The sequence below is a fragment of the Pundamilia nyererei genome, unplaced genomic scaffold (assembly GCF_000239375.1).
Source record: "Pundamilia nyererei isolate P.nyererei 1_Seehausen unplaced genomic scaffold, PunNye1.0 scaffold00045, whole genome shotgun sequence".
Taxonomy (NCBI): domain Eukaryota; kingdom Metazoa; phylum Chordata; class Actinopteri; order Cichliformes; family Cichlidae; genus Pundamilia; species Pundamilia nyererei.
The window spans coordinates 2091677-2104228 of NW_005187446.1; the positions used below are offsets into that span (position 1 = coordinate 2091677).

Here is a 12552-nt window from a genome sequence, read left to right on the forward strand (position 1 = left end):
CTGTGCCATTTTGAAGATTAACTATGGAACTATGTGGGTGTTAGTGAGGTTTCATGGATATTTAAGACGCATATTGGCACAAATGAATATTTAATTTACTTTGTGGTCATCAATATTTGATAAGACATAATTTGGGACAGTGATCAGTAGTTCTTTCTTCATCCATTTGTTAATTCTCTCAGTGTGCTACATCACTTAACTTCCTGTCCAGGGATGAAAGAAAGAGGAGGCACATAGTAAATCTATTAAGACTTTAATTTTTGTAATGCTTTTAAATACATTGTGGAGAGAAACATTTGCACAAATAAGTTACAAATAGACGTACAAGCAAAAACATTTTGTTTTGTCTCACATTTTCAGAATAAGGTATTTATAGCAGCAACTAAACCACAGTTACCTGAAACACTCCAGTGCTTTCAGTCAACGTTTTTAACTCAGTTTAAAACAGAATTATTAAACTTTGGCTTAATTAAATTAGTCAACAGTCTCTGGGGTGTTTCAGGAAAGTCTGCACCAACGATCGGAAGTAAATAAGAAACAGGGAAAAGACTGTTGTCAGCCCTAAAGCGGAGGAAGTCACAGGAGGTAGCATCTTACTCTCCTGCCAATCTATTTTTTCGTTTCTTTTTTCTTTTTTTTTCTTTGCAGCAGGCAATGCTTATTGATCGCTATGATTATCAAAGCCATCCATCCACATTTAGCTGCATTTTCATAGTCTCTTTGCTGAAAGCTGTACAAGAACTGCTTCAGCATAAAGCTGTTGCACTGAGCTGAAGGTTTGCCAATGCACAGATTATCTTATCCCAATAACTCACTGTGGCTGGCTTTATCACTACAATAAGAGGAAGACAAGCCACAACAACACATTGCCTACATAGAAACAACAAGACAAGAACGTACAGTAGTATGAAGTTAGACTTCGAGTTTCTGTGCCCTCTACATGAATCAAATTGCACTCACTGCTTCACTTTCATTGAAGGGAACAAATGCGTTTTTTAGATATAATGATAACATAAAAGAAGAACTCTGCGTTATTTATCAAATAATCGAAATGCTCTAGACAGGAATTAGACAATCAGAGCTCTCCAAAGTGATTGATGGGACATGCAGCCAATTAAGGGCCTAGAATAAATTTATGTAGATGGGATCGTGTATCTGAATTACATTCATCTGGTACAGCAGAGGTTAATGGCAGATAACCTCTGTCAGATTTTTTTTTTCATTAATATCATTATGGTAAGTGGGGTTGAGAATGGACGTAACTCACTGAAAGTGTATTATGCAAACAAATAATGTACCCACTACTGCACGACCAGTAAATCGTGTAGAAGTTTGAGCCAAGATTACTGTCACCCGTAAGAAAATGTGCGTATTGGCTCCGACTGACAGGCTCACCTGGTCGCGTGATATGTTTCATCCCTAAAACACAGTATTTTGTGCTAACGCTACAATACATTTCCTCTTAATATTAATGGTCCATTTGTATATTGAAATATGCACCAAACATTTAATATTCTTAGCAATAAATTGGAGGAATTCATTTGCAGTAAGTGAACAGGTGTGGCCTTGGTGTTGGGTTATAAATTGTGCTAAATCTGGCTTTTGCTAGTAGCAGGATAATCACCGAGGAGCAGGCCAGACACTGTTGGGGGTTAATCAGGGAACAAAATGACCACCTGTTTTTGCAAAGTGATGAGGAAAGTCTCACTCGGCTGATTGGTGCATTTGTACGGGGACTATTTTTGGGGTGGCTTCCTGATTGCTCTCCTGGAGGATGGCGGCTTAAACAAGGTAATGTGGTTGTTCTGATGATTACACAGGATAACTACACTGGAGTTACTGCCCGCTGGCAGAGGGACCACAATTAAATGTCTGCTTTAGGAAGTGGACACTTACTGTAAATCCGCGGCCTCTCTTCTGTGTTCTTCACGTGTATCCTCTCACAGATCAGTCATGCCACACACAAGCAGGCACACTTAATCGCAAACAAACACATAACTACAAGTGCTTTGGCTCGGATGCTGATAAATACACCTGGAAGCATTGTATGTGGACACATACAGCCAAGAGCAGCCATGTGTGCACTCGCACAGTCAGTCATATGGAAAGCACACATATACACACACACACAGATCACACTTTCACACAAGCATGTACTCACACTTCCTGTGTGTGGCTTCTGCCAGCTTTCTCCCTCTGCATGCCGACTGTGTGTCTGGCATCGGGGTCAAGGTCTGGAGCCACACACAAGCTGTGCGCTCTGCCTGGCTTTTACACACTCTGAATGGGCTTTATGAATGGCTAGGACTCAATGACTGAGTCAACACCAGGGGCCATACTCAACCCAATCCGACAACGGGTTTTGGAGATAAGTCAGAAATGACATTCTCCCAGCACAGCCAGGAAGCATGTTTAAATTAATATGCCACCAGGTTTTCTTTTGTTTTGCACTGCAAACATTGTGCTGTGGAGTGTGTCAATCCACAGATGTGTGGCTTGTTTGCCATTTCTGGCTGAGCCCAAATGCTTTTAAAAAACACTACGAGTGTGCATAGGGTGAAAGTGTGCGCATGTGTTTGTGTTCTCATTGTCCCGTCAAAGCTGCTGGATCCGATCGCTGCAATGAATCCAGCTCTCGACATTGCGTGGAGCTGGTGACTTTTACAGCTGAACTGACAAATAACGAGCAATCACCCCTCGCAAGTCCTCACCACTGCTCTATCATCAGGTCCAGCACTCGATTGACATTTAGATCTGAATCCAGGCTCAAGTCTGGCTCGACAAAGGGGGCTGCTGGGGGGGTCAGAGGACGGAGGCCGGACGACAGCGTTTCAAGCCAGTCAGCAGCGTCGAACGGTGTTGGAGCCCGTCGTTTCCGGGACCTCCTGGTGGATGGCAATGGGGAGGTACAGATGGGCGGTGGAGGAGGAAGTGGGACTACCTGGCTCGGGTTTATTACAGCAGGGGATGGAGGAAGCTCCAACAAGAGAGAGGAGCAAAGAGGTGAAAGCAGGGAGTTGTCGTCCTTGTGGTGCTGCTGGGAAGCCTGGGACTGATCATTTTGAAGAGGAGAAGGAGAACGGGCTGAGTGGGCAGGAGATTTATGGTCAGACACATTGACGGAGTCTGAAAGAGAGCCAGTACAAGGAATTAGACGATGAAAGCAATCCGAGTGTTAGTCAAAAGGAATTCTTTATTAATTGTGTGAGACTGACCGACAGAAGCAATAGGCTCATCTAGAATGTCATCAATGGACTGCCGAGGGTCCATCTGTTAGCCAAAGAAAAGGAGAAATACTTCATTTTACAGAACAAAAGATACTCCTTGTGATCTCCTGTTCATCCAAAGACTCCTGACCTGTGCTTTCTGGATAGCCTCCTGTAGCTCTTCCTCCAAGCTGCGAACAGAGGGTAAGGTCTGAATAGGACTTGCTGTAATCTGCACTGGCAGTTCAAAGTCATTGCCAATTGCATCACAGGGCTGGCAGCAAAACACCTGATTAGAAAGAAGAGATAAATTGTTTGACAGGTGGCGTATGCGCATGTTTGCATGTTTGAGAAATGCTCCTAGATGGAAGGCTGTTTAGTGTGCCACTGTGCAGAATAATTTATACCCATTTATCCAGGACATGTGTGCTCTGTTTTGTATGTTTACCCGTGTAAACAACACCTCTGCGTGTGCATCTGTTTCTTGCTTCCCTCTAGAGCATCCCAGGTCCTGTTGCAGGAACGGATGGAGGGATCCTCCACAAGACTAGTGGAAAAAGATTTTTATAAAGCAGTCACATCATTAAATGATCATTTCTCGTATCAACATCTGTCACACCAGAAATCTGAATCTGTCTGTCCTCACCTCATTGCCGGAACATGTGGAGCGGTCTCTTGGCCTGCTCCTCATTCTCTCCCTCATCTCCAGCTCCACACTCAGCTCCTGCTGCTGTTGCTGCTGCCGCTGCTGCTCCTTCTCAGTTCTCCAGGGAGTCCCACACTGTAGGGGTGAGGAGGATGACATGGGAAGACTGGGACTTGGAGTTCCCGAGGCAGTGCTGGCAGGAGCTAAGAAGACCGTGTTGGTGAGACTGCACGGTTCCCCCGCCAAACTGACTGATGCAGCATTTGTGAAACCGTTTGGGACAGTGTTTAGAATTCCATTTGGAACTCTATTTGGAGCGCTGCTGAGAATCCCATTAGGAATTGCCCTATCCTGGATGTAAAGCTGCTGGTTCGGGCTGCTGCTGGGCGAGTCTAGCCCAGAGCTGGAGCTGGAGCCAGGGCTCTGGCTGGATGGCAATGAGGGGCAGGGGGTGAGTGGCTCCGGGCTGGTACCCAGCTGACAGAGGGGAGCCGGGGTGAGGCAAGCACTGGGAAGCTGGAAAGGACGAAGTCGCTGCAATAGGGCAGGCTTTGTGCCGGAGACAGGAAGGCCGCGCTTACGCAGCTGCTGCCGTAACTCTGACACCTGAGGAAGAAGAAATGGAGGCTATTATTGGACTATTGGAAAGATACTAGTGTAGGTACTTGGTTTCCTTTAATTGTGGATCATTTCTCAAACATTTTAAACCATTTTAGCGTCTCTGTTCTCTGATAAACATGGTTTTCTTACTGTTAAATCAACCAGATTAGCAGGGAGAAGCTCAGGCTTTGATGGAGGGTTTGTGTCCGTAGGGGTGTGGTTGGTTGTAGCAGGAACAGGTTGGGGATTCTGTGGTATGGCTCCCGAAGACTTCAGATCACCAGATTCCCCACTAAAAGAACGACAGGAGCATGAATTCAAGTAAAGATCAGCTAAGTAGGATCATAATAAAATACCCAACACTGTGTCACCCACTAATCTGTTTGTGTACCTGGGTACAACAGTGATCTGTTCTTGTGGCTGCTGCTGCTGCTGCTGCTGGTTCTGGAGAATTTGAAGCTGAAGGAAGACCTGCTGCTGTTTCAGAAGATCAGAATAGGCTGGGTCTAAAGACTGGGTAGGGTTAGGGCTCTTCTGTTTGGCTCCCACCCCTGAAAATACGTAAATATTCTGGCTAAACTCAATCACTTTATCACCTGAGCAAACCTTGATCTGACGAATGAGTGTTGCTGTTTAAGTAAACCAATTATATTGGTACCTCCGGTCCCAGCCCCTCCTCTCTGGTCTGGAGGAATGTACTGATGATATTTGAGTTTCCTCATTTTGGGCTTGGTGTCCCGCGGTTTCCGTGGACGGGGGAGATGGGTGAAGTTAAGGGAGTGAGGCAGAGTTGAGGTGCAGGGGTTGTTGGGAGGCCGAGCTGTCTATAAAGACACATTTAGAAAACTTGTGAGTTATTTCAAGAACACTTTAAACCATATAAGAGTAAAAAAACAAAAAAACAAATGAGTCATTTGACATATGACATCATTAGCTGCACGCTACAATCCAATCCAACTTTATTTATATAGCACTTTTAAAAACTTTCCAATAATAAAACCGAGATAGCAGTTAAGAAAAGCTACATGAAATGCATAAATGCCTCACAAATCCCCCAGATGACAGCATGCGCAGGCTCCGACATATAACCAAGCTGCTCATGTGTGAATGCGTTAACCTCTGGGGCAAACACTGAGGTCCTCCAGAAGTGCAAATTGACATTAATGAATGCAGAGCAGTTTACAGCAGAGCATTGTTTCACAGGAGTGACCATCCTGTTAGGTGAAAGACCTCTACATTTGTCTTTTATCTCTCACATTGTACACCTGCTGTGAGTACAACTACAGCAAGCACATACACACAGGCGTAAGACGTAAACACTGTTTCCTGGATGAAAATTGTACATACACAGAAAATAATCAACTCACCAAATAGCACCCACGTAGGATTTTTGTTAGCTCTATGTAGCAAAATGCACATTTTTACACTTATCTTTTCAGAGCATGCAGAAGGTAAGTGTTTTTTACACTTATGTATCATTGTTAGAAATTTTGAAAGTGGTAAAAACTAAAGAACACAAAAGAGAAACAATATAACCAGAGAGTATTACATGAAAAGTAGCAATATTAGCGACATGATCCAGGTTATTCAATTATGAAATTGGCCTGAGGTCAAAGTCCATGATTTAGACTTTTAGGGTCAAAGCGTAGAGAAGGGTTAATGTTTTAACAATGATGCAGTTTATGTCTCCCCCTCTCTGTGGATGTTTTATTACATCCATTCCCACATACAGTAAAGATCTGTGGTATATATGACAGCTAGAAGTGTACCAGCAAGGGTGAAAGTTTACAAGATGCTCGTGAGACCAGCTGTTACATGTGAGGCGTAGCCAGAGGCGGGTGAATTAAAAGTGCTGGGATTTGCATTTGGAGTGACAAAGATGGACAGGATTTTAAAAAGTGAGTACATCAGAGGGACAGCTTAGTTTGGATGGTTCAAGAACAAAGCAAGAGAGGTGAGATTAAGTTGGTCTGGACACTTTCAGAGGGGAGATACTGGGTACACCGTCGGAGGAATTTTGGGAAAGCTGGAGGAGCTGGGTTAGTAGGAGAAAGGCGGAGGCAGAGAGGTTTATGGATGAGAGAGGACACGCAGGTGGTTGGCGTGACAGAAGGAGATGCAGACAAAGATGCAGAAGATTGGAAGAAATGGAAACAGATGATCTGCTGTGAATGAGAGCAACCGAAAACAGAACATAGAAGAAAAAAGGAAAGCGTCCATGACAGCTGCTCAGCATGTGTCCTTTATGGAGTACAAACTGTTGGAGATGCATGAATTGCATAAGGTTTAGAGTATTTTTAAAATGAGCTTTTTTCTCATGCTATGTCATGCATTTTGTTTTGTGGCTTGTGATAATTTAAGAATTTAAGACAGCAACTCGGAAGTTCAGAAATGTGACTTTTCCACAAACCGTCCTTTTTCAGCGCCAAGATGTGCACGGCTTTTCTTCTTTTGTTTTCATGTAGCTTAAAGCAGCGGGGTTTGTATGTGGAGGAGCATGCATTAACCCCAGCTTACCTTTGGCAGCAGGGGTGTGGTCTGAGAGGTCAGATACATCCCAGTCGGCCTCCCAGTCGTTGCCATGGAGTTTGAGTCACTCAGCTTTACGCTCATAGGTTGTCTGATGCCCTCGGTTCCCGGGAGCACTGCCAAACCAGACTGAAGGCAGAGTATCAGATTATTAGAGCTGACATATGAAGCTATTTATAAACTCAACAGCTACTGAATATATGCTTTAATATGTTTGTCCGTGGTTATAACTGAGAGCTCATTTTTTCCAAAATATGTGTGTTTTTATTAAAACTATATACTTAGTGCCATTCCTTCACCTGAGCATGACAGGGACCGTGGTTAAGGGTCGGGACCAGAGCCGAGCAGTCGCTCAGTAATTGGTCACCTGAGAGCCTCGGCAATGAAGAAAAAGCTGGTGATTGGTGAGTGCTGTGCTGCTCCGTGGGTGAGGATGAGGAGGAGATGTCATCTTCGAAGACATCAGCAGTCAGAGGGAAGGAGGCAGGACCTGAGGAAATGAAAAGCAAATGGAAGTAAGGTCAAAAGACAAGGCTGGGGGGGGGAAGTGTGTGGTGGTTCATGCAGATGCGCGTTGACTCACCGTTCTCCGGAGGCGGCGTGCGTTCGAGCTGCTGCTCCACAGGTCCAGGCGGGCGCTGGATCCTCTCAGTGAGGTCCTGCGCCTGGCGAGCTTTCTTCTGCCTGTGGGCCCCACACGCAGTCCGCTCTACGGGTGGGAGAAAGTGGGAGGGATGGTGCAGATAAATGAGGAGAACGGGACAGATGGGAGATCAGTGGAAAGAGGCAAGATAGGAAAAAGAGAAGCAACAGGATTTCAGAACATATGCAACGTGAGCGTGCGCAACAGCTTTGCCACAGGCGATCAGTCCCGATTCAAAGCAGCAGAGGCATCAAAAACAAGTAAACACGCCTGCCCATGGGGAAATGTATTCCCTTGGAAATGAAGGCAACACACACGCACGCAATCACACATTTTTAAAATGTCACAGAAGGACTATTAAGGAAATTATACATTTTGAAAAGCCAGATGCTATAATCATAGTGTTTTAAAATTAAAAGGCAGGTTAGAGGAGAAGGAGGTGAGTGGCATGATGAGAGAGGGAGATCTCAGTAATAGCCGAAAATGATGACTCTGATTCCTGGATTGACAGGTTTATCACGTGCTGTCAATCCCTGATATGTCCTGCCGGCTGCATGTGGAGCAGCGTTAAAGTGGTGCTACAAGGTCACATTTCAGTCTCGCTGACAGCTGATGAAACACAAAGCCCTTTGTGAGATTTACACACTTCACATCTTTGCACTACTACTACTACTGTACGACGGGGAGCGGAGAACAGCACAGATATGATATAACGCAGACCGAGAGAAATGGACAGGAGGGGAAGTGTGTTACAGTGAGCTACGCTGGGAGCATACAGAGCAAAGCAAGGAGGAGACAGCAACGTTACTGTGGGCATGGTATCACCTTGTGCAGTTTCAGCATTCAGACCACCAGGAGGCAACTTCTGAGTGGCACCGTCATCAGTTAGACGCTGCATCAGGAAACAGAGGGTCAAACCAACAGCCAAGGCCCAGAGGAAAGTTGAATAAAACTTTATTGTCAGTGCAGCCTAATGACATATTATTACACCAGGATTATTGCAAGGTGTTGGGAGACTTTCTATTGAAACTAGTGCAAATTAGTTTTCTTTAGTTGAGAAGAGACTTAATCATGAATTATATTTCTTATGAACTCACAGCAGTAACCTGACATTTGGACTCTTACTAATATAATCACCAACCAAGATTCATAAAGATATTTAGAGGGTTCAAATGTGTTGGGTGCTTCAAAATCAGTTTGGTGTGAAGTGTGAGAAATAAATTTTTTATAAAAAGAGACAGTATTCAACTCACCAGAGCTTCACTCTGGTCTTTCTCAGCTTTTTGAGGCGGGCACGTGGATTTCAGCCCTGTTCCAATCAGACAGACATGCAGTTAAAGATGAAATGTGGAAAAGCAGAGTTTAAAAAAAAAAAAGATAATTTGTTTTTCTTAATCCAAACTCTCATATTAGACTATTTCAGAGAACAGTAGCCTAGAAGAATAGAAACTCAGGTGATGGGGTGCATCAACAAAGCAGCGTCAGCTTTCAAATGATCCCTCCAAGTTACAGCATGAAGCATCTCAGACACTCTTTTGTGTTGGCAGGCATCAAAAACAGAGTAACCTGCAGCCAGGAGGGAAGTGAAGCAAGGTGCCTGCCTGTCGGATGGGGATTGTTTTTGTCTGCTTTTTAATACATTTCTGCACTCGGCACTTTGAATTCTGTGCATGACACAATTTATTTATGCTCACATCTTCAGATAATGATTGTTGATTGTTCCAGCTTTATATATTTATCCTCATGTCTTCAGCGTGTGAACTTTTCCCCTTTCTAATAAAGTGCATATCTACTGACAGCAATAGACTTTTTAAAGTAAAAATAAAAATGTGCTTTTACATATGGAGTAATATCTACATTCACCAGCTACTTTTTAGGTACACATACTCAGCTGCATGCTAATGCAAATATTTAATGATCTAATGGCATGGCAGCAACTAAATGCGTATGAGCTTCCTTTGTAAGTTCAAACTGACCATCAGAATGAGGAAGTCTGTGATGAGCTGGTGTGAGTCTTTCAGAAACTGCTGATCTGCTGGGATTTTACTGCACAACCATCTCTATAGTTTACAGATACTGGTCTGAAAAGCAGAAACTATCCTGTGAGTGGCAGTTCTCTGGGTCTCAATTTCTGCTGCCACATTCAGATGATAGGATCAGAATTTGGCATAAACAACATGAAAGTATGGATCCATCCTGACACGTCTCAGTAGTTCAGACTGCTGGTGGTCGTGTAATGGTGTGGAGGATGTTTTCTTGGCCCACTTTTGAGCTAAATAGCAACAGAGCATTGTTTAAATCCCACAGACTACCTGAGTATTGTTGCTGACCATTTCAACCCAGTACTAGCAAGGTGTATTTAGTAAAGTAGCTAGTATATTTTATTTTTATTTTGTTTATGGTATAAAAAATACTTTTTTTCTTATTTTATCCATTTTTTGGGTAATGCTGGGATTATTCATCTAAAATACAACAATATTAAAAGTAAGGTAGCAAAAAACTACCCTTTCAATATATTGTAATTTAAAAGGTCTGAGTGGGAACTAAATGCTCACACGTCCTTTTAACTGTGTTTTCAGGCTTTAGAAAACCAAACCCATTCATCTGGTTAATTGCTTATCCAAGGGGAGGGCTCGAGCCTAGCCTAACCATAATGAGGTGAAAGGCAGGTTACAGCCAGGTCAGGTCACCAGTTTGTCTAAAGGCTAAGAAATACCTAAAATATATATATATGTGGGTGTGTTGATTTATTTATTTTGTTTTGTTGTTGTTTTTTAGACAAATCAGACGAGTAGTATAAAGAAAATCTGTGAAACCAAGATCTGGTAAAACAAACGGTTAAACTGAGGACTTTAACCTAAGAGGGTGGGTTTCATATCCTATGTGAAGTCAATGTTTACTTGTTTACTTATTTACTTATTCACGTTTCTAGATTTCTGATTACTGCAGATCAAACCTAGAGCCTTGTTGAGTTTTGTAGATTCATGTACAAAAAAAGGTTTTTTTTAATATATAAATAAATCAATTCAGCATTAATCCAACCATTTTGCTGTTACAAAAAACGAAAAGGTCAGTATAGTAAAATCTAAAAAGAAAAAAATTTTAAAAACTGGGCAAATCAATGAGCAATCGCCTTCCACTGAAAAGAAGTGACTTGAAGATCATTAATATGAAATGCACCCTGCAGTCATAGTGTACATGGATCAATCACAATGTTAATGATACACGTAGACTAACCTGAGTCTGCATTGATTTCACTCAGCCTTCGGTTCTGAATCCTCAGCTGCAGGACTGAAAGACAAGATTGAGCTGTGTTACCAAGAAAATGATTAAGTATTACACTGATGGAACAGTACATTAGTTTCATTTCATTGAAGGCAAAATTACATATCTGGAATAAGAAATCAGACTGACGTAGGAAGCTCGGAGTTAAGCAATGCTAGACAGCACGCTCACTGTTAAATGATATGGCCTTCAAACTCATGTTACCCCATGACTTTGCAGTGCTTGTAGATTATATATCTCCTTGAATGCTGGCACGCACATATTAACATACACACACAAACAGGTGAAGCACGGAAGGGCTGTGCCCGTGACACAAAGTCCCCACCCCCCACCTCGCATGATACATTTCAGCAAGCATTGAGACCTGAGAGACCTGACAAGGGGAGGGTAGGAGAGGACTGCTCGAGGGGGGTGGGGGGTGGAGGGCAATAACTATTTATCTCTCAGTATGTCTATTTCTGTTGGTCCCATCCCCCCCTTCAGCTGTCCCGTTCTCTCCACAAGCCTCTCATGCATGCCCTCCCCCTCACATCACTCTCATATGTGCTGCTAACTATACTCTTCCTGCTCTTTCCTGCCTTTCTAACTCTAAAGTTTAAAAGTTTTCAAGATCTGTATTTAAAGCAGCCTTACGTATCAGTCCCCTGGGTTTAAAACAGCATAGGGAAGCAGTGTTAAGGTAGTTTAACTGTTCCTGAAGGGCCAAATAAATATAATATAATACATTTTCCCTTTTTGCACCAAAAAGTCAGCAATTGTCTTAAAATCTTTAAAAATTTCTGCAGGGACGCTCCAGATGAAGAGCCGACAGCTTTAAAGCTGTGAAAAACAAAGACAAAGAGTTATCAGATGCTTTGTTTCAAGTGGCTACAAGCTATAAATAATCGCTGTTATTCTATTCAGTTGGATGTCGTCATCTAATACGTGCACGTCCAAGTTCGAATTAAGTGCAATCATAATGCTAGCTGACAAAGGGATCAACAAGTTGGATATAGTGGTAGATAAAATATATTCCTCCAGCTCAGCTATGTGCATATACGCTTTCTGACAGAGCAGCTGCTTATAGAATCACGTTTTCCAGCAGGTGTTTGCACACCTAGGGGACTGTCTGTGTCATTTTCTCGCCGTTCTATTTTGCCAGCCGTTTACGACAGCTGCGTGGGAACTCAGCAGCAGCCGCTGCAACTTGTTGGGGAGACTAGCATCGTGTAGCTTGGGAAGGGTTGCCTAATGCTGTTTGTCACAGACTGCTGGCTGCCTCCTGAACGGTTCACTGTTAGGTTATTATCACACCTATCACTGACAATGATATTTACATTTTGGTAGAAATGCATGAAGACATCATTCTCCTTTAAACTCGAGCCATTTGTGTCTATTTTATGTTTGGGATTTCTGCTTTTGTGCAAACCCTTAATGGCTGATTTGATGTGGACGAGTCAGACAAAAGGTTTTGTGCACCTCTTCCTACTTTAGCAATATTAGAACCAACATCTGAGGATAATTGTGGGGTCGTTTGCTTTTGCTGCTTTACAGTTGTCATTCAGATCTGTTCAAACCACACTCACCATCAAGGTGAAGCAGCTTAGCTGAGCTCACTGTTACATTTTTAACATAATAATAATTATAATAATATAATTGTAACT

General features: G+C 43.0%; 1 protein-coding gene across 2 annotated transcripts in view; it reads right to left on the bottom strand.

Moving 5' to 3' along the window:
• Positions 1-236: 236 nt before the first annotated feature.
• LOC102193844 (myocardin) overlaps positions 237-12552 on the bottom strand; it is a 14164-nt gene continuing 1848 nt past the window's right edge. The window contains exons 3-16 of one of the 2 annotated variants that reach the window (XM_013910517.1): positions 10862-10915; positions 8878-8933; positions 8450-8516; positions 7565-7690; positions 7281-7471; positions 6970-7110; positions 5111-5276; positions 4844-5003; positions 4603-4744; positions 3853-4458; positions 3670-3753; positions 3358-3495; positions 3216-3270; positions 237-3126 (exon numbers count right to left, since the gene is read on the bottom strand). In XM_013910517.1, the coding sequence (XP_013765971.1) occupies positions 2708-3126; positions 3216-3270; positions 3358-3495; positions 3670-3753; positions 3853-4458; positions 4603-4744; positions 4844-5003; positions 5111-5276; positions 6970-7110; positions 7281-7471; positions 7565-7690; positions 8450-8516; positions 8878-8933; positions 10862-10915 (2405 nt within the window). In that variant the 3' untranslated portion in view covers positions 237-2707. Of the gene's footprint in view, positions 3127-3215; positions 3271-3357; positions 3496-3654; positions 3754-3852; positions 4459-4602; positions 4745-4843; positions 5004-5110; positions 5277-6969; positions 7111-7280; positions 7472-7564; positions 7691-8449; positions 8517-8877; positions 8934-10861; positions 10916-12552 lie in introns of both variants that reach the window. The other variant, XM_013910516.1, reaches the window with a different exon arrangement.